This window comes from Rhineura floridana, chromosome 4 (genome assembly GCF_030035675.1).
Source record: "Rhineura floridana isolate rRhiFlo1 chromosome 4, rRhiFlo1.hap2, whole genome shotgun sequence".
Classification (NCBI taxonomy): domain Eukaryota; kingdom Metazoa; phylum Chordata; class Lepidosauria; order Squamata; family Rhineuridae; genus Rhineura; species Rhineura floridana.
In genome coordinates, this window is record NC_084483.1 from 151,573,622 (window position 1) to 151,595,636 (window position 22,015).

The 22,015-nt window shown below is 42.2% G+C and overlaps 1 protein-coding gene across 4 annotated transcripts in view; it reads left to right on the forward strand.

The window, feature by feature from the left end:
* TMEM63B (transmembrane protein 63B) overlaps positions 1-22,015 on the forward strand; it is a 108,300-nt gene that overhangs the window by 51,881 nt on the left and 34,404 nt on the right. For 3 of the 4 annotated variants that reach the window (XM_061624820.1, XM_061624821.1, XM_061624818.1), the window contains exons 4-9: positions 2,459-2,493; positions 8,822-8,912; positions 10,212-10,249; positions 13,226-13,368; positions 20,499-20,550; positions 20,719-20,827. In XM_061624820.1, the coding sequence (XP_061480804.1) occupies positions 2,459-2,493; positions 8,822-8,912; positions 10,212-10,249; positions 13,226-13,368; positions 20,499-20,550; positions 20,719-20,827 (468 nt within the window). The remainder of the gene's footprint in view (positions 1-2,458; positions 2,494-8,821; positions 8,913-10,211; positions 10,250-13,225; positions 13,369-20,498; positions 20,551-20,718; positions 20,828-22,015) is intronic. The other variant, XM_061624819.1, reaches the window with a different exon arrangement.

Below are 22,015 nucleotides of genomic sequence, written 5' to 3' on the forward strand. Positions count from 1 at the left end.
TATTCTGTCCTGATAAAATGGATCTCATAAGGGAACTAAAGCCACCGCTTCACTGCACAACCCATAGTAACTTGTCATCCCTCAAGAGCCCACTGACCTTGGCCTCTATGGCACTAGTCAATAGCTGAGAAAGCTGAAGCCTCATCCTCAAACCATCATGACCACATCATCAACAAACAGGAAGGGATGGATGCAAGGAAATTGAAGCCACCTTGATGATGAGAGAGAATTTAAAAACTTTTATGTTCACTGTCCAACAGTCCCCTGAGTTGCTGACTATTAACATTTCAATTTCTAAAGGTAAAGGTGTCCCTGCACTTATAGTGCGAGTCGTTTCCGACTCTTAGGGTGACATCTTGCGACATTTACAAGGCAGACCGTATATATGGGGTGGGATTGCCAGTTCCTTCCCCGGCCTTTCTTTACCCCCCAGAATATGCCGGGTACTCATTTTACCGACCACGGATGGATGGAAGGCTGAGTGGACCTCGACCCCTTTTACCGGAGATTCGACTTCCGTTGGAATCGAACTCCGGCTGTGAGCAGAGCTTCGGCTGCGTTACCACCGCTTACCACTCTGTATCACGGAGGCCACCTCATTCCTCAGGCTAAGACGAGGTTGCAGTTTTAACATATATATAATTCTTGCAATCAAAGTGGCAGGAAGGAATATAATGATTTGTTAATCCAGTGCTCTCCAGATGTTTTGGACTACAACCCTCATCAGCTGTGCTGGCTGGGGCTGATGGGAGTTGTAGTCCAAAACATCAGGAGATTATCCAAATGAAGATTATGAAATTTCATATTAAAGTGAAAAGTGTTTTTTTCCCCAAAGTTGAAGATTTTTGTGTAAGATGGGCATAGTCTTTGGGAAAAGGGGAAATTAATAAAAGTCAGTAAGTGGCAGCTTCTAAGAAACCGTGCTTTCCCTTGAAAGGAGAGGATAGCCATTGGATAAAACCATATGTCTCCAAAAATGGGGTGGAGGGCACAGGCATCTCCAGTGTCCCCTCTAAACAGGTAATCTGTGCACCTACATCTCTCAGTGCATCATCATTGACAAGGCTGTCCTTCCCATAGATAAAATTTCCATTTTGTGGTGATGATTTCCATTTTCTTTACTATGTGGGAGGTCACACTGGCTTGATATGGTATTTGTTCAAAGAATTATGGTAGCCTTGCAAATAAGTTTGCAAAAGGTATTACTAGCTTGTCTTCTCATGCAATCCACAGAAGTCATTTGTGGCACATTAAAGGCTCTCTATGGAGAGACACTGGATTGAGATTGGTCCTGGCAAACTGATGAGAGAAGGATAGCAAGAAAAATAAATATATATATTATATTATGATAGTTAGAAAATAGTTAAGAAAATGAACACAACTGCAGTTGACAGGATAGCTAGTTTTCTTAATACTCCACGTTCTGCTGCACATTGGCCATGAGACAATCCACCTCCGTGATCCCTTTTATGAGAGGCTCAGAGATCACATAAGCAGAGTCATGTCAGGAAGGCCCAAAAGGATATCTGTAATACTAGCTGATGCAGTCAAAAGACAAGAGTTTACACTAAAGAAACTTTCCTTGAATTCTGTGAGTCTTACAATGGTAATACTGTGGCTCTGTTTTTATTTTTGTTTGTTTTATTACATTTAGTAATAAATGCCTTTCCTCCAGCAAGCTCAAGATCGTATCTTTACAGTGCTCTCAGCAGGGCCTGGACCTTGGTATCACAAAGGGCACTGAAGAGTTTGCCCACAGAGTAAATGCAGTTACGTGTACACAGGCTTCAATTCTGTTAGGTAGGACAGTGTTTCTAAAGAGGCAGTTCAGAATATCAGCTGGTGTATTTTGTTTTATTTTTTATCTTTATTTTTGCTGTTATGGTTTTCATCTACAGCTGTTATCCACCTGTTAGATGAGAAGGCTGTTTCCGCAGAGAAGAACGTGCAGAATCTCATTTCCTTGGGCGAGCAGCCACATTTGCTTTGCATTTAAGTTTGCCTGGAGAAGCACATGGAAAGGCAAACCTGATATCATTAGTAGCTGTTTTAATTGCTTTAAATATGTTTTAAATTATTTGTTTTTAACTGTTGTATTGATGATTGTTAAATGTTTTTTGTAAACCACTTAGAGGTTTTTACAATCACGCAGTATATACATTTTGTTAAATCAGTTCTATGTACATATTTATTTATCTCAACACCAGAGTTAGCAGAGGGATCTTGAAAAGGGAAAGGACAGGCTTCATTCCTGAACAGCTTGCAGCTTTGCACAATCAGTGAGCCATACAGCTAAGTTTATTTCCTTCCTGCGGTCAGATTTGGTGAAAGGTTTCCTCCTCAGGACTCTAAAATGTCAGCGCTGATTGAGGAGGATCCTGGTTCTTAACTGAAAGTTCCAATTTGTTTGTAACTCTCCCTTTTCTCCCCACATTCTTTTTGTTTTGTCCCCAGGCAGCGACGCTGGCAGCTGGAGCAAGAGGAGCGGGAATAGTACGTTGTGGGTTTTTCAGGGTGCTTCCCCCACCCTTTTAATTCTCTTTTCTCCCTACTTCCTTTGAAGCTTTCTCCTTTTGCTTCTGGACTAATCTTCACAGGGAGAGCGGAGCTTAGATTGTTGTCCACTTTGATCACTGCACACTTACTCTCTTGTGCCATTCACGCTACACCAAAATGGTGGTGGGGAAAAGTCAACAAGCAAGAAGGCATATTGTCAAATAATCTTCAGAGGGAAAGCAGCAGCACAAATCTGATGGAAGTGATGCTGGAGGGTGCAGATGGGTGCAACACAGAGACAGCAGGCAGGATTCTTGGGTAGCTTCTAGCTAGACAGTACTTGTTGAGATCCACTGCTCCCTCTTATTACCCCTAAATTTGACCCCTGGTAGTACTGACCACTTGGCCTGGATTGTTTATCTCTTAATCCTAGAGAGATGTAGTATCTTTAGTAGTGTGATCTCAAGGGATGTCTATCCTTTCAGTCACAAAATGTTGAGCTAAGGGCCCATCCTTTGTCCCATTTTATGAATATTGCCCTTGGCTTCTGTGCATATCTCAAATGTAAACTCTGTATTAAAGAGCGCCATCTAGTAGTATAACATAGGTCATCCCTTTTCCCACAATACCAACCAAAACTTTATATCATTTTATTTAACTGGTTAGCCATTGTTTTTTTAAAAAAATCCTATCCAAAATCACCCTATGGAATGCTGAACTACTACTACCACTACTACCACTACTACTACTACTACACACACACACACACACACACACGCCTTCCCACAGAAAACCAATGCAACTGGTTTTTAGACAACAGTCTAAAAACACTAGAACCAGTTTTTCCTGCAGCAAACATACTAAATACAAATGACACACATGTGTATTCTCATCCCTGGAATCCTAATGAAACCAGGCTCCACAGACATGTCTGCACATATTTATGTATATCTCTCTATATATAAATGTAAGCCCTTACACTGTCATGATGTTGCTGTGTGACAAAGGCAGCAGGGTGAGCCAGTGAGCTACGCTGTGGCCTCACTAGCGGCTGTGACCCAAATAAAGTGCTAGGTAATTGGCCTCAGAGCAGGCCGGCCAGGCCTCGGAGCAGGCTGGCTGGCAGATTTGGCAACCCGCAGGGAAGAAGAAGGTGGGACCCTCAGCATTCTGTGGTGACCCATGAGGGGTAGGAAGGTGGGAGCTTTGGTGACCCAAGGGTGGAAGGGATACCTTCGGCAACCCACAGGGGGCAGTGTTGGCAATCAAAGTGAGGACGGGCAGAGCCCCTAGTATTCACATATGTACAAGGTGACTCACGCCTAAATTCAATAAATAGATAAATAAATGATAAAAGCCCTTAAAAGAGTGCAAAACTGCTTAAAAATAGCCCAATGAGGACTGAGCATGCTCAGACAGTGTCTCTTGTGGGGAGGAGAAGGTCCTCTTTGATGCTGCAGGGTCTCTACTGTGTCTTGGTTTACCAAGGAGTTACAAGCAGTGAAGCAGATTGGGAGGTTGATTGACGCACAAGTGGCGAAAAACGCACTCCGAAGCTGACCCAACACTTGTTAGGTCACACAATTCTGCCTATCAGGTGGTGGTGAAGGCGACAAAGAACTACTCTGCTGTCTGCATCACATTCTCAACAAGCCACCCAGCAGAGTTATTTCAGGTGGTCTGGAGGCTGATCATACCAGAAGAGGTGGATGGTCCTCTGGAGCACTCAGTAACTTGCTGTGAGCAGTTTGAATGACACTTCAAGGACAAAGTCGCTCACCTGTGTATTGCCTTAGACACAGCAGTTTTTGAAAGTCCAGTTGAGGTGTCTAATGCAACACTGAGTGTGTGCTGCAAAGAGACCTAATCTTCTTCCTTTGGGGTGGGGTTGGGGAACAGCACTGCTGAACAGGCCTTGGCACAGCTTGTGAAGACACAGGAAAGTTCTGCAGTTGCCTTGATTTTTAATGGGGCTGATATGTGGGAAGTAGACTACACTGCATGGGACTATCAAGGGAGGGAGGCCTGGCTTTTCCTGGGCAATTCTGCCACCACTTTTCACCAAGGAGAAATGTTATATTCTGCTTTAAGCATGCTCTGCCCCTTGCAGCTGATTCATACAGGAGCCTAAATAGCTGATCAACTAGGCCCTTGGGATTGCTGTTCGCTCAGGACTCTTTAATATTCAGGGACCTGTTCCCTAGCTAGATATCCTATAAACTTATATCCAAGGTCTTGTAACTTTATTTTCTAACCAAGAACAAGCTGGGACCCAAGGCCAACGCAATACATATAGCTTCCCCAGACAAAGGACAAGATGGTTCCCCACCCACTATCAATGTACAAAACCTGATCAAACTGACCCTTGAATCTTCCTTCAACCCTGGAAACAGAACAGTGTCCTCTGCTACTCTTGCAGGTAGCTTAGGGGGAACAGGCCACATGGCACACACAGCTCTGTCCTCCAAATCTTACCACCACCCCTCAACATTTGTCACCTGAGGTGGCTTCATCGCTCTACCTAATGGGAGTGTTCTGTGGAACAACATTCCTATCAATATATGATAGGCGCCCTCTATCTGCGCTTTCCAAAAACAACTGAAGTCATTTTTGTTCTGATGGGCTTTCCCAGCTGGATGAACGGATGTCCACTTCATATGGTTTTTACATTCATCCTCTGTGGGAGATTTCTGTGCTGTTTTTAACTGTTTTTAGCTGTGTTTATTATATTTTGTACATTACCTTGGAACATACATAGAAAGTGATTAATAATAATTATGATGATTATGGTAGTTCTGGTAGTTCTGTGTGCCATGTGGCCTGTTTCCCCTAAGCTACCCTCAAGAGTAGTAGAGGACGCTATTCTGTGGCCAGAGTTGAAGGATGCCACAGCCCCTCCCCCCATATAACAGTCTGGCCACCAATGCACTAGTTGCTTGTACTGCCGAGCGTTTGAGTTTCCACTGTCTCTGTCTCTCAAAAGGCATTTTAATTCTGCAGAATTCTTTTTAGATTCCTGCCTGTGTCTAAGATACACAGCTCCGTGTGCATTAACACTTCAAAGTTAACAAAACAAAAATAACCTGGGAGAATCCCCGGCCCCCAAATCACAGTTTTTGCCAGATCTATTTCTCATCCCTCTTCCACAAAGTAGAGTCCTGAAAGGCCTAGATCAGTATTTCCCAAACTTTTTTCCCCATGGACCTCTTGGAAATTGTTGGCGTCTTGGTAGACAACCTAATGGGGGTTTTTTTGCCTGTATTAGCAACTGTAATGCACTGTGCTAGATTTGGTATGATTTTAATTACATTTTTATAGAATTGCTGTGGACCACCTGAATGAAGCTCATAGACCACTGGTGGTCCACAGACAGTTTGGGAACCCCCAGCCTAGATTTAAAAGTTCAGTCCAAACAGTATAATGAAGCAGGAACTGCAGCCATCCCAATATCTATTTTGAGAGGGTAAACCAGGTTTTGTTCTCCAGATATCTCAGAACTACAACTCCCATCATCCCTGGCCATTGGCCATGATTTCTGGGGCTAATGGGAGTTGTAGTTGAGCAACATCTGGAGGGCCAAAGGCTCCCCATCCCTGTACTAAACCAAGCCGTGACCAGTTATTTATTATTTATTTATTACCTTTATATCCCACCTTTCCTCCAAGGAGCTCAAGGCTACAGACATGGTTCTTCCCCTCCAAATTTTATCCTCACAACAATCCTGTGAGGTAGGTTAGGCTGAGAGACAGTGACTGGCCCAAGGTCACCCAGTGAGCTTCATGGCTGAGTGGGGATTTGGACCCTGATCTCCTAGGTCATAGCCCGGCACTTTAATTGAGGCAGCTGTTGCCTGATGAGACGCCCATTACTTAATGGCAATTTTGTTATGCTTTTTAGAAAAAGTAGGTAACATTCCAGATTTTAACAAAATAAATCAGCCTGTGGAGGAATATCTGGAACTTGAGCACAAAATATTTGAGTTTTTGAGGCAGCTAATTTACACTGGAAGCAAAAATGTAACATAATGTGCCATATCACAGGTGATATCCTGCATAAACATGGGCCAGCAGAGTAGTTGTTAGATCTATTAATGCTCTACATGGGGGTGGGCAGGAGATGGATCTCTGGGTGATTTGCAGACGGTTGCCAAACGTTTCTGATTCCTACATGTTTTAACAACAGCAACAACAAAATGATTATTTTCCCCTACCTAACTGAGGCTGCAAAAATGAAGAAACCTAATCAGAAGTGAACTTTATGTGACAGGACTGAGAGAGTTCAGTTCAGTTCCAGCACTGGAAGCAAAATCTAGTACTAGAAGCAAATTCCTAAGTCCAGAATGTGTCCACAGGCACCATGCTGTTTAATTCTGATTGTCTTTTGCACCTCGTTCTTCTTAGTATATCTGTGGTTCTAGTAAGAAACATAGTGGGTCTAATAAGGCTGGAATCTGGCGCAGAATCTTGAGGACTTCAGCTTTAAAAAAATGCAGGCATGCACATTTCTAGTCCTTACAACTTACAGAAAATATAGGGGCTAATCACGGAGGTGCAGCCTAATCATGGTTATAATAATTAGTAAAGTGGGTAGAAATCACTAAGCTTTAAATAACACATTGAATGCTACATACACAAGAAACCACATGCACACAGTAATTCAGTTTGATGCTGACCTACATCATCCAGAAGATATACAAGCTGAATTTCCAGCTCCTGAATTTCCTATAGATATTAAATAACCATCATCTAATGGATATTAAAGTCTAACTTCCATAGGCAACTGAAAGGGTTTCCGTTCAAAACACTAGTTTACTTTAAATGAACTGTTATTTCTGCCACTAACACTTTCACCTTCTTAGTCCATATTATTAATTTGTCACTCTTTCCTGTGGCATTGAGTTTCTTGGGTTAAATTTCTCTTGTGTTTGCTGGAGGAAAGAGGTTTTCTTTCTTGGTAGCTATGTGTATGCTGTCTTCTAATAATTTCACAGGAAGCAAGAGGGAAAATGCAGGCCCCCCACAAATCTGTTGTTAACCCACATTGTTCTTATTAGTTCATCTCCTTTTGAGAAGACTTAATCTTTTTAGTTCTTGTGTCTCCTTGCTGTCATGTGCAAGTTTGGTTGCAGAGTGGGTGATGAACATCATTGATCACTTTTTTCCAATGCATGTGGAACATTGCTGGTGTCTACATTCTTTGGCCATCGCTGATGAGGCCTTGTAGTGACAGAGCATTCTGGTGAATGAACGCCCCTCTCTTTCTCGTAGCTGCAAACTATTTGTTTAAACTATTTGTTTAAAAATTTAATGGCCATTTATTCCAATAGCCCTTTCCTGGCTATAAAAAGTGCTTTGCAAGTTTTCTCTCTTTTACTTCACATCAGATGTGTAAAATAGATTAGGCTGAGGGATGGAAACTTGTTGAGGGCCATGAGGAGCTATATTTGGTTATTTATATAACATTTTGTATTGTGCCTTTCTACTGCCCTTGTACCATTTCATAAGCTGCCTTTTCCTGACCATATCCTGAAATGTATGAGAAGCAGCATGTCTTTTCTGCTGCAAGCATATGGATTGGGCTGTTGCTGCACAGTTAATCTCTGTATAAGAAATTGGAATTCATAAGCAGGGCCGTGTGTGTATTTCAGTTCTACAGAAGTGCAGAATGTAAAATTTGGTATTGGGCACATTTAGTTTATTGAAAATATTTCAGTTTTTAACAGAGTTTTTAGCCCTTGTGGCTGCTAAGATACAATCAAAAGCATATGGACAGTGCCTGCTGAAATCTCCCGAGATGGCTAAATTGAGATTCTAGTAGTTGAGGACAGGGCTTCTATGCCTGCTCTTTGCTCTTCTCTGTGACTAGCAACAGCAAAATAAATAATGCAAATAATAATAATGTTTTAAAATGCAGAATAAATGAAAGGACATGTAATTTTACGCAAATTAAGGACATCTACACAGGGTAAAGAATTCAGATGTTCTTATTGCAGAATTTTGATTGGGGGCAGAGTACACACATCCCTGCTTATGCAGCAGCCTTCAATGGGTATCACAGATGCCCAGGTCTGAACCCAAGGCTGCTTCACTGGAAACTAGTAGCTTGGCTTTGTGATAGATAGGTTTGCATAAAGGGAAAGAGAGGGGCAATTTCTGCTAATGGCTTTTCTCTTTTGCCTTTTCTCTTTGGAGTCTCTGGAAGTTTCCTCTTCATCTCACCTGGGGCAAACTGACTTGTATTAACTACTCTGACCCTCTGGGTTCTCATCCTCTAGGCTATGATCTTCCCAGCCTCCGATTAACTGTCTCCTCCGTTGTAATTCCAGTGTGGCATCCGCCTTGCATTCTGACAGCCATGATCGCTATGAGCGCCTCACTTCTGTCTCCAGCTCTGTGGACTTCGACCAAAGAGACAATGTGAGTGGCAGCACAAAAGAATCCAAGGTTTTCCCAGCAGTGATGCGTTTAGGCCCTTGCATATAGGTTGGGAAGTAAAGGAATGAGGATGCTTTTTGGCCCAAGTTCAAAGAGCACAATGGAGATCCAGAGTGGGGAAATAATATGACCAGAGCCACCTAATGTTATTTATCAGGTAGGGGACCAGGTTGGGGGCTGCTGCCCTAACAGCACAGGAGGGGCAATTTCCATTCTGACTATGTTTGGGGAGAGAAAATATAAATCTCCCCTCCCCACGCACTACATCCGTGGTAGGAGTTGCACCCTCTGTGACTGTAACTTAATTAGCAAAAATTGGAGATGTCGCTCCATGCTGCACAGTAAGCATAATATGTCGTTTGACCCTTAGTGATGGAAAAAGTATTCACTATTTTAGTAGTCCGTGTGGCTGCTCTAAGGCTGTTGAGTAGCCTGTAGCGAAAACAAGGCTTTTTTTGTGCCTTCAGAATATTCAGAGTTAGGGTGTAGAAAGAGCTTCAGCAAATGATGTTTCTATCAAAATCTTGGAGAATCCTACCAGAGAATTGGTATTTTGCAATAGGGGTAGGCAACCCTTGTCAGCCCAAGGGCTGCATTCCCTTGTGGGCAACCTTCCAGCGACTACATGCCAGCTGATGGGGCCTGAGAGAAAAAGTAGACAGGGCCAGCAATAGAAGTGGGTGGAGCAATAGGTGCAACTTTTATTATTTATTTATTTATTTTATTTATATCCTCCCAGTAGGGAGGAAATTTTAGATTTGGACAGTAGACTACATTTCAGCCACACAAAAGTCAGAGGATTTTTTCACACACACATACGCACACACACGCACGCACACACACTCTTTTCCATTCTCCATCCAGGCAAGCAGGAGGCATTGTTACAGTTCAAGGCACATTCCAACGAGTCAAAAACAGCTGAGTCTTATTCAGAGCAGGACCAGTGAGAGGCGCGTCCTGGGAAGAGCCCTGAGGGCCAGATAAAGAAGTCTGGCTGGCCACATTCAACCCCCAGGCCTGAAGTCCTCCACCCCAGCTTAGAATGACATCTAATTAGTATCTGATGGCCTTATCTGTGTGTGCTTGTTTGTAATCTTTCATGCCTTAGAACTGGTCTGGTCTTTGCCTCATTCTAGTTCTTCTCTCTTGACAGGAAATGCTGATAGGTCTGAAGTTGTAGGAGGCTCTGTACTAGTTGAAAAAACAGACGAGTAAAAGTAGCAAAATGTCATAAAGTGAGAGAACTCTTGATTAACTTGGGCTTGTTTTGCCTCTGCACAGGGCTTCTGCTGCTGGTTGACAGCAATCTTCAGGATAAAGTAAGTTATCCCATCTCCATGTGGAACGTCCCCCATTCTTATGCTTAGATGCCAGAGGGGACATAGTGGCAGACATCCTGACTCTGTAGGATCATATTTCTATTGCTATTATAATTTATTGTTATACATGGGCACTTTGTTATCAAGAATTGGGATGGGAAATGTGTGCCCTTCAGATGTTGCTGGACTCAAGCTTTCCTCAGCCCCAGCCAGCACAGCCAATGGTCAGAGATGATGGGAGCTGGAGTCCAACAACATCTGGAGGGCCACAGATTCCCCATCCCTGATCCAAAGTTCTCAGCTCTTGCTCAAGATGAAACAATATTTAGGTCAGTCCTCAGCCTCTCTTGAATGAGCAATGGAAGAAGGCAATTTCTGAATCCTCTAAAGATACACTGAGAAACAAAGCACTCATGTTTTTTTTACTTGTTTTCCCTATTCTTTGGTAGTTAAGGTCCTGCTATGTATTCAGCCCAAGGAAGACCTAATGGGGAATTTCTGTAGTCTGTCAATTCCATTCTAGATAATTGCATCCATAATCTTCAAACTTAAAATTTGTTCCATGCCTACTTACCTTTTCCAAAGATGAAGATATTTAAGCATATGGAACTAAACCTAAAAAAAGCTAAACTTGCAGGGATAGGAAACCTGTGGCCCTTCAGATGTTGTTAGACTACAACTCCCATCTTCTTTGACCATTGGTCATGCTGACTGGGACTAATGGGAATTGTAAAGAAACTGGAGCCATAATAACTCTGCTGTCAAATGTGAATGTCATGCAGCCTTATGACAGACACAGGGGAGCTAAAACTGTGGAAATAAAGGCTAGTTAATTTGGACATACATGCCAGCATTTGGGGGAAAAGAAGCAGATTTAGATCACATTCATCTCCTGTGCCTGGTATACAGTTACTGTGCTTGAAACCTGAAAAACTAGATCAGGGTATTAATATTTATATTCACTTTTATGTAAGCAAAAAAATAATACGTGTAAATGTTTAATTCATATTGTATGCAATTTTAAGAAGTCTGGAAGTGCAAACTGCTTAAACTGCACTGTGTGTTAGGCTCAAAGTTTAAACATGACATTACAAAGATCTTGTCATACAGAAGCTTGAAATAAACTTCTTAAATGATACTCTTACAGTGCAATCCAGTGATGCTAGGTTTAGTGGGGCTTATTCCTTGGTAAATGTGCCCAATGTTGTAAAAAAAAAAACAGACAAAGTGATATATTTTTCCTTCTGTTAATGCATAAATATATAAGCTTAGGGGTTTCACAGACATCTTCATCAGCTAATTTCCCTCTACCAGATGAAGAGTTTCATGTAACTGAAAAGTTCATGTACTCCTGTGCAAACTGACACCAGTACACTAATTGTTGTGTATTTTCCATTAGCCTTAATTATTTAATTGTCTCTACTGTCCCCAACACAGGGAGAGCCATTTTAAATCTCAGTCACCTAAAAGTGAGTGGTGTAATAGTGAAGATAAAACTGAGCATGTGTATAGTGCAGTTCTTTTCTTATTAAGTTAACCACAGCTAGCCCCCACACCCCTGGGAAGTGGGGACTAACTCCTGCACACCAGCCGCCAAACAGACAACAAAAATTATTTATTGCCTTACAATATTTATATAAATACACCACCCAATAACAAGATGTTCTCTGGGCTATTTACAGTGGAAATTAAAACCCCAAAGTATACAAATAAACAGAATGAGAGTAGCAGCAGAAGCAAACAAAAGAAAAGCAGCAACAGGCAATAACAACACTTCAGAAGATCTAAAATATAGTAAGGAGCAGCTCTCCCTATATCAACCTGCCCTTGCATTAAGATCTGGAGAGGATGCCCTACTTGCTCCATAGGATGGTGAGGTGAGATAGGGCCTTTTTTGTGTGTGGTGGCACTTTCACCTATGGAATTCCCTTCCCTCAGAAGCATTTCATCATTATTTGGATTTAGGTGCTGATGAAAGACTAACTGTTTCACCCAGACCCTTGAATTAAGTTGATTTTACCAGGCAAGCAATAAATTGATGGCTGTTTTATGCTGTATTTATAATCTGATTTTGTTTTTAGTTTGTTTTAAACAGTTTTTTTAATTCTGTTGTTTTAATGTATTGATGGCTGTGTTGTAGACTGCCCTAAGATCATAAATGATGAAGGGTGGTTTAGAAATTGAATGAATAAACATTTTTGAAAGACTTAAAGACCTGGAAAACTAAAAAGGTATTTACCTGTCACTGAAAAGACCACAATGTGGGTGCCAGATGAGCTTATCTGGGGATTCTGTTCCACAACTGGGGCACCACTAATGCAAAGACTCCCTGAGCTGGTTTGCATGTAATGCTAAGCCAAATTAACAAGAAGGCAGTGGTTCCCGGAGAGATCATGATTGCTGCCCTACTTCCCTGATCCTCCTGCTGCTATACTTCTGTGAGCTAAGTCATGGTTTGGCTTAGCGTTTCCTTGCAACCCAAGCTTGTGGTTTGTCTTCTCTGAACAACCCAGGAATCCTTGGTTACAGACTGTGGTTTCTGTAGAATGAGACAAACCATGAGCCTGGGTTCAGATGACAATCTTAGCAAGATCATGGTTTAGCTTGCAGCAGCAGCTGGACTGGAGGAGGAATAAAGTGGCCGTGATATCCTCCGTAGGAGCCTGCATGTTCACTTGTTCACACCAAGCCATAATTTGAACCAGCTCTTTCTCTAATAGCCATCCACCTCACTTCATTTGGCAGGGGCACCTGGAAATGATCTTGAGGTCAAAGCAGATATGTTGAAGGAGTCAGTATTCGCTCAGTCTCCTACTGGAGAGAAAAGAGAATTCTCATTTCACAACCATTTACAAAGGTCGTCGCTTGTTCTGGAGAAGACAAGACTTGAAAAAGAGAACTCTTATTCCTCATAGCAGTGCATTCAGTGATTCCACTAGCCAGCCAGTGCCTCACCATCTTTCTGTTTCTTTCCAGGGATGATGAGATCCGTGATAAGTGTGGGGCTGATGCAGTCCATTACCTCTCCTTCCAGCGGCACATCATAGGACTGCTGGTTGCCGTGGGTGTCCTCTCTGTGGGCATTGTGCTGCCAGTGAACTTCTCAGGGGACCTGCTAGGTAAGTGGGTAGCAGTTTCTGATTAGTCCTGCTGGGAAAGAATTAGACAAGCTTGCTTAGGAACCTACTCATTCTAGTGTGGACTGAGGTGGTCAAGGAGAATATTGATTGTTCAGACACAGAAGCACATCTTTATTGCCATGATGCAGCAGTGCCCTTTGGAAGCGCTAAAAGGAAGTGGTGAGCATAAAGAGGAATCATATATACTAATAGCCATCTCAGTACTTCAAGTACTGCTCCTTATATACCCAAATGGCACCATGTCTGCACCATTGGAGAGGAATCAGCGGACTTGGAGGAGCCCCCAGATTTGCAGTACAGAAAAACTGTAAGAAAAAAAAGGCCTTCAGAGGATGGAGGAAACCCAGAACAGCCTAATGAGGACTGAGCATACTCAGTGACCACAGAATGCTGACTGACTGGGCGGGAATGGAAAACCAAAGGGAGAGGAAACAGAATGGAGTATTTTGGGAAAGGGCATAGCTACCTGGCTGGCTAGACCCTGAACAGGAGCAGATCCCGCTTATAAACACAAATAGCTCTTGCTAAGAGAAAATAAGGGAAATATGGTTATCTTTGAGAAATGTGGATGGCTTTTAACAAGCCTCTTGTTCTTGACCATTTTGCATTAGGGTACAGGCCAGGCCAGTGCAGCAAGATGGTCAGGGCTCACAAAGCACAATCACTAGCTCAATTGGATTCTAAGGGCTACATGTTAGAGGCCTGCAAAGGATCATGAGGACTGTTACACAATGTGAAAATGTTCCTCCTGCTCAGTAGAGTGGGAAATCTGAGCAGTGTAGTATATTGCTTTCTAATGCCACACTGCTGAGCTTTTGGGCTGAGTGAGCCTGTAGCTCCACAGTCCAGCCCCAAATCAGCCTAGAAAGGAGGATTTTTGCCTCCCTGCACTAAGAAGGTTAGTGGAAAATTGGGATCAGAAGATGCACACCTGAGAGTGAACATCTTTCTTCTTTAATTGCACCTGCACCACATTCAGGGATCCTTTGGTTTACTAGGATACTTTCAGTGTCAGCCTGGTTCTGCTTATCTCTGTGGCTTAAAAAATCATTGAAGGGATTTATTTGGAATTGAGAAAGTGCTTTCCTCCCCCCGCCCCATTTTAGTTAATCTTCCCCAAGAATCCTTTTGGCATTGAAGTAGGCAAAACCCATAAAAGCTTATGGTATCCTGGATAGTTGGGGGTGGGGTTAGGGAAAAGGAATGTGCACTTGACAGCCTGGGTCCTTCAGCACGGATTTTTTCCCTTCCCCAGACATTGGAATTGTTAAAGATTCTGCCCCCATTGTAGCTCAGATACATCTCAATTAGTACCCTCTCTCCCTCACCCTATCTCCAACCTCTTAAGCTCCAGAGAGGTTAGACCACCTAGCAGGTTAAAGAATCCTGGAGATGGGTGGAAAATGAGTGCCATGAGATGTGTGCCCCTGACCCCAATAGACCTCTGCCCATTGACGAAAGGGTACCCTGTTTGCTTTTTTTCATCTTGGGCTTATCTTCTTTCCTTTTGAACCAATCTTTTTCTGCAAATCTGGAGGTTAACTGATAGAGCCTCAGTATCTGGAGTAAGGGGGTTGTCTGCTAACTCTGCTCATCTGTCAGAAGATTCTACCATTGCCTTGACTAAATAGTACTATCCTGTACATGTTTACTCAGAAACAAGCCCCACTGAGTTCCGCAAGTCTTACTCCCAGGTAACCATGTATAGGATTGGAGTTTGTCCTCCCAGCTGGCTGGTTAAACACCGTGCTATTGCAATGTGGACTTTGTTAGTGTTTCCAGTTTATGGTACCTGTCTTTTGGAAGCTTTAAGCTACCAGTTTACCACCTTTAGCTAATTAATGCAGTTCAATGAAGCATATAGCTGCAGGTCTGATGGAGGGTTCACTTTTGGTTTTGTACAACAGTAATTACAATAAAGGAAAGCGTTTGGGTTAATTTTCTGTTGATTATTTAAAAACATATAGTTCTAGTAATGTAGTCTCAAAATATAAAATATAGTCTAAGGTAAACAGTAAGAAATAGTAAATAAACAATGCTATAGTAGCTCTTAAACATTTCTTGTTACGAAGTCTAGATCTTAAGAGAGCATATTCTAAGTCCCAAATCTTACCAACTCTTGTATAAGCCATGGGGTGTGGCATAACACAGAATGGCTGCCATGGAGGTGGAGACTGGCATAACACAAAATAAGAAAGTTATGATTAAGCTTTTCCCATAATTGTATTTCCAAACTAGAGAAGGCTTGACCTGTTGAATTTCTGCCTGCCATACAGCTGTTAAAGGCATAAGAACACTGTTTTTCCCCAGTGCCAATTCTAAACCAAAGCCTAGGCTGCCAAACAACTCACTTATCAAGCACAGCTCAGTACTTTACACTAATTCTGATTGGCTAATAACACTGACAGGCAGGAGCCAACCAGGTTGGCTCATTTTGCATAAATCACTTCGAAGTGTACCTGCATATTTTGTTCCATAACATTCTCTTAGGAGGGCTAGAGATTTTCTTTTTTCTTTTTTTTTTTTTAATGAAAGCTCAGATTCTGGGCTACCTGGTCGGGGCACTAGTGAAAGCCTTCACAGGTGCCATGGTGCCTGCGGGTGACAGATTGGTGACCCCTGGTCTAAACTATCACTTGTTTCCGGAGATTAAAATATACAAACAAGGCTTATATCTATTTACTTAATTATTATCCCTTGGTTGGATTACTGTAATGCGCTCTGTGTGGGCTGCCCTTGAGGTTGGTCCGGAAGCTGCACCTGGTGCAAAATGCAGCAGCGAGACTGCTCACTGGGGCAGGGTATCGCCAACATGTCACCCCGCTGCTGAAAGAATTGCACTGGCTGCCCATTTGCTACCGGGCCAAGTTCAAGGTTCTAGTTTTGGTGGACAAAGCCCCATACAGCTTGGGACCAGGATACCTGAAAGACTGTCTTACTCCTTATATGCCCAGTCGATCACTGCGCTCTGCAGGTGAGGGCCTCCTGCAGATACCATCTTATCAGGAGGTTCCTTCCGCACAATATAGGAAACGGACTGTTAGTGTGGCGGCACCTACCCTGTGGAATTCCCTCCCTTTGAATATTAGGCAGGCGCCATCTCTGCTATCTTTTCGGCGCCTTTTGAAGACTTTCCTCTTTCAACAAGCCTTTTAAGTTGAGACCTATTTCAGTCTGCGTCTGTGTTGGAATTGCTTTTTAATATGTTTTTTAAAAAAGCAATATGTTTTAACCCTTTTTAAGATGTTTTAAAAGCTTTTTTTTAAAAAAAGTTTTTAAAGTTGTTTTGGTGTATTTTAGGGTATGTTTTTATGATGTTTTGATGTGTTTTTAGCACTTTTGTTTGCCACCCAGTCGGCTCCTGCTGGGAGGAAGGGCGGGATATAAATCAAATAATAAATAAATAAATAAACATTCCTAAGAGATGTAAGCAAGGAACCCCATATATTTCTTCTAGATAAGGTAAATTATAACTTCATTAATTCACTTTTGGCAAGTTTTAACTCAAGTTTTTACCATAAAATTGATACTTCACTTTTTTGCAATGATCCTTAACATGACATAAATATATTGAGTATGTCATGTTTACACATTTCTTACACAGAATTATTGACCATTAACATTGATTGTTATTTAAGTACACATTTGACTTTGAATAACAGATTGGCCCTCTAACCAACTTCAGATTAACCTTGAACATTAGAATTATATATCCCTTTATTCCTCAGCTTAACCCTTTGACATGAGTGATAGGGTTTTATCTCATCATTCTTTCCATGTTTATAGAAATTATCCAGACCACTTAGTTGATATAAGTTACCAGAATTCATTATAAGCTTGCATTATGTCCCTATAGAGCATGCTTATCAAATTTGCAGATGATACAAAATTGGGGGGCACAGCTAATACCGTGGAAGACAGAAACAAAATTCATAGACTGGAGCATTGGGCTGAAAACAACAGAATGAAATTCAATAGGGATAAATGCAAAGTTCTACACATAGGAAAAACCAAATGGACAGTTAGTTAAAAGATGGGGGATACTTGGCTTAGCAATACGACATTTGAGAAGGATCTTGGAGTTGTCGTTGATCACAAGCTGAATATGAGCCAACAGTGCGATGTGGCTGCAAAAAAGGCAAATGCTATATTAGGCTGCATTAACAGAAGTATAGTTTCCAAATTGCGTGAAGTATTAGTTCTCTTCTATTCAGCACTGGTTAGGCCTCATCTTGAATACTGCATTCAGTTCTGGTCTCCACACTTCAAGAAGGATGCAGACAAACTGGAACAAGTTCAGAGGAGGGCAACAAGGATGACCAGGGAATTAGAACCCAAGTCCTATGAGGAGAGACTGTAAGAACTGGGCATGTTTAGACTGGAGGTACATGAAAAGTTGTCACACAGAGGAGGGCCAGGATCTCTTCTCGATCGTCCCAGAGTACAGGACACGGAATAATAGGCTCAAGTTGCAGGAAGCCAGATTTCAACTGAACATCAGGAAAAACTTCCTAAGTGTTAGAGCCATACAACAATGGAACCAATTACCTAGAGAGGTAGTGGGCTCTCCGACACTGGAGGCATCAAGAGGCAGCTGGACAGCCACCTGTTGGAATGCTTTGATTTGGATTCCTGCATTGAGCAGGGGGTTGGACTTGATGGCCTTATAGGCCCAACTCTACTATTCTATGATTTTATGTCTTTCCTTACATAATTACTGCCTTTTACATCTCCAAATTATTAATTAGTTTTTATGAATCATTCCATTGCCTATAACTTGCCTTTTCAAAATTAAATATATTCTGTTCCTTGTTTTGAGATAAATTCTTTTTTTTTTCTTTTTTTTGGCTGAGGTCAACACTAAAGCAGACAACAGCACAGGCACCTGCTTTCCTTAAAAGATTTAATTTGGGTTGGGAAGAATGGCACAGAAGGCTGATAGATGCAAGATGTGGAGAGGAAAGCAGGACTGTGGGCAGCCAGGCATTGGGGCAAGTATCTGCATAATCATGGGACATACAGACTGCTCTTGGGAAAATCTTCTGGAAATAAGCAGTATTTATTCATGGACAATGCTGGGGAGGTGAAAGCAGGGGTAGATAAATGTTTATTTATTGGCAATGAACAACAGATGCTGGGAGGGGTGTATATTGGGGAACAAGGTTGACAAACTCATAATGTATATTCAGCTACAAGGTTTATAAGGCAGCTAAGGATGACAGCACTGTTTGTATACAAAGCACAGCCTGTGCTGTGGGGCTCTGTATTATACAGAACTGGTTAAGAGGTAAGTAATGCATATAGATACAATATTTGGGGAGGCAGCAATCTTTAGACATGTTTGTATATGCTTTCCATTGTGCTGTTGACTTTCCATCAAGAACTGAGGAGTATATATAAAGGAAACAAGGTTAACCAGAATAGCACAGATAGGGAATCTGCAGCCCTCCAGATGTTGCTGGACTAGAGCTCCCATGGTTCCTTATCACTGGCTATGCTGGCTAGGGCTGATGGATCTGAAGGGCAACAGATCACCCAGCCCTGCAGTATGGCATATGTATTGACAGACAAGACTTGAGTAAGCAAGAGACTGTGTTCACTGTTTGTAGACCATAGGCAGTGAGATACTAAGACATAGCATATGAGAGACAAATTCAGGCCACATAGGTATTACCATGGGAAAATGGGTGAAAGATAGGCACAGTATACTCAGGGGAATAGTTTCAAAGACAACTACTGTTCCTCTATGAACAAAGGAGAAATTCTGACTACACTGGTGAAAGGGATTAAGTTTTAGTCGAGGATAAGACTGCTGTTCTGAAGTGCAGGGTTGGAATCAGAAAACACACTGAAGAAGAGTTGGAACAACAAAAATAGAATCGATAGGGCATATGATAGAGAGGATGCTTTGAGGATTAAGTGTTATCAAAGGGGAGATCTTCACAGGCTCCTCTCCCTCCTCTCAATCACTTTATTCATTCAGAAACAAATCATTCTTCCTGTTTGCTGTGGCAATCATCCTTTCACCTCTCTCTTGCTCCTATATCCAATTCCTGTGGCCTACTCACAGCAGCGCACTTTCAGTTTTTTCCAGAATCAGAGGGAGGCCACCCACAGAACCCCCATAAGGCAGGGGGAAAACAAGCCTCTTGTACCTGGTAGAAAAAGACATCTTTGCGGTCAGTGCCTTCAGTGGCAAACTCCTCCACAATGCCCTCAGGGCTAATGCCATGTTCAGCACAGAGCTGCTTCCAGAATTCAAAGCCAACTTCCCAGACACGCCCCCCCCCGAGTAAGGCCAAGAGCAGGCCCCGCCTCTTCAGAAGCTGCGTTTTTGAGATAAATGCTATTGTCATGAGCCATTCTTAGCTAAAACAGCTATTTCTTAGCTGCAAGTGCCCTCATAGGAACATAGGATACAGACTTAAACTGAGTCAAACCATTGTTCCATCTAGCTCAGTGTTGTCTACACTGGCTGGCAACGGCTCTCCAGGGGTCATTCCCAGCCCTACCTGGAGATGCTGGGGACTGAACCTGGTATTTTCTGCATGCAAAGCAGATGCTCTACTACTGAGCTATAGCTCTCCCCTCTGTGGGCACCAGTACCAGTCTTCAGGCAGTGTAAGATAGCACTAGCTGTTTGGGGGGCATTTGGGACAAGAGGTATTTCATCATCAGCATCTATTATAGTAGTAGTAGTAGTAGTAGTAGTAGTAGTAGTAGTGTTCTGCTATGGTCCTGGAGCATTTAGTTAATAGCACTGAAGTTTTTCATAGCATTGGTTTGAGGGGTTTTTTCAATAAACCATGAGATGCTCAGATGAAACTGTCAAGGTTAGAACTTGAATCTCTGGAGGAACTCAAAGAGAAGTAAGTGAATAGTCACTGAATGAGGAATGAGCATCCGCAGAAGAATATGGACAATTTCAAAGTCTCCTGTTATAGTAGACACTGGGCTGTTTGCCTTACGTTGCATTATTTATTATAAGCCACTTTGAGTCTCTCTGATAAAAGCAGAGTAAAAAATTTCTAAATAAATAAATCATTCCAACAACGATGTGCTTTCTCTTTGGATTGTATCCAATTCACGTTTCTCTGTTTTCTTGCCAGAGAACAACCCCTACAGCTTTGGGAGAACAACTATTGCTAACTTGAAATCTGGGTAAGTATGATACTGGGTGCCATATCAAGAAAAGAAAAGAATTATTCCTTTTATCAGATTATCTGGGAAGCTTGTGTACTGGCACTTGGCTAAATGGGCTGGCCCAATATGCAGTAGATACATTGAAGGAAGAGGTCAGTACTGGGTATCTCCTTTCCCTTGTGACAGGAATAACCTCTTATGGCTGCACACATCCTTTGCCTTCTTGTACCTGTTGCTGACTGTGTACAGCATGCGTCTTCACACCTCCAAGATGCGCTACAAAGAGGATGATTTGGTAAGTCCATACTATTATTTATTTATTAGATTTATATCCCGCCCTTCCTCCCAGTAGGAGCCCATAGGATACTAGCATCCAGCTAGGCTTATCAGCTGACACTTCCTTTTCCATCTTATAGCTAATGTTGCCTGTATATCATCCTCTCGGATCAGGATAAGAGCTGGAGCAAACAACAATACATTTCTTAAGCCACCCTTAATTGAGTGATATTACCCAGTTGGCCATGGGCAGCGCATTTCCTGCTCCTGTGATCTTAAGCTTTTCTGTGTGAAAGGGTGTCTTTTCACACTCTTTTTTCATTTGTGACATTTGGTTTCAGAAATGCTGGTCTTTGGAGCTTTACATGGCACCTTCTCTGATCATTGTGATTGCTTTTTACCATTCAGTTTTATATTGTTCTGAATGTCTTTTAGTTATTACTTCACCATTATATGAGTTGTCTCTCCCCACCCCATATATACCCCTTTCCTACCTCCGTGGTGTCAACCCAGACATAATTGTTATTTATTTTTTATGTAGTGCCATCAGGGTGCATGGCACTTCACAGAATATTCTGATCTCTTCCCAGAGGAGCTTACAATCTAAAATACAGCACAGGAGGGACAATGGTGGTACAGGAGATGGGGCAAGCAGGAGGAAGAATGAGAATTTGTTTTATTTATTTAAAATTGCTTCTATCATGCTCTTCTTCTCTGGTATATAATAAAAACAGTAAAACAATATAAACTGACAAATGACAAAACTCATAGCAGCCCAAACGTCTATGAGGATTCAAATGCCTGATTACAAAGAAAAGTTTAACTGCCTCCCTGAATGCAAACAGTGAAGCCGTATGAATCTCCCAGGAGAGGAAGTTCCAAAGGTTTGACGAGGGGTGGGGCTGCCGCAGAAAAGGTCCCGTTGAGCAAGGTCCCATTATGGATAACGGAAGGGACAGCAAGAAAGACCTCTGTGGAAGATCTCATTTCTTGAACAGGGTCATATGGAGACCAGCTACCCTAGCCCTTTCCATTTAGGCTTCATAGATCAAAACCAGCATTTTGAATTGCTCTAGGAAATCAATAGGCAAATAATGAAGTTGATATAAAAGGGAGTAACGTGAACCCTGCATGCCACATCTATAAGAAACCTGGCTCCATATTCTGAATACGCATGAGATCTGTTGGCCAGTACCACTTCAAAAGC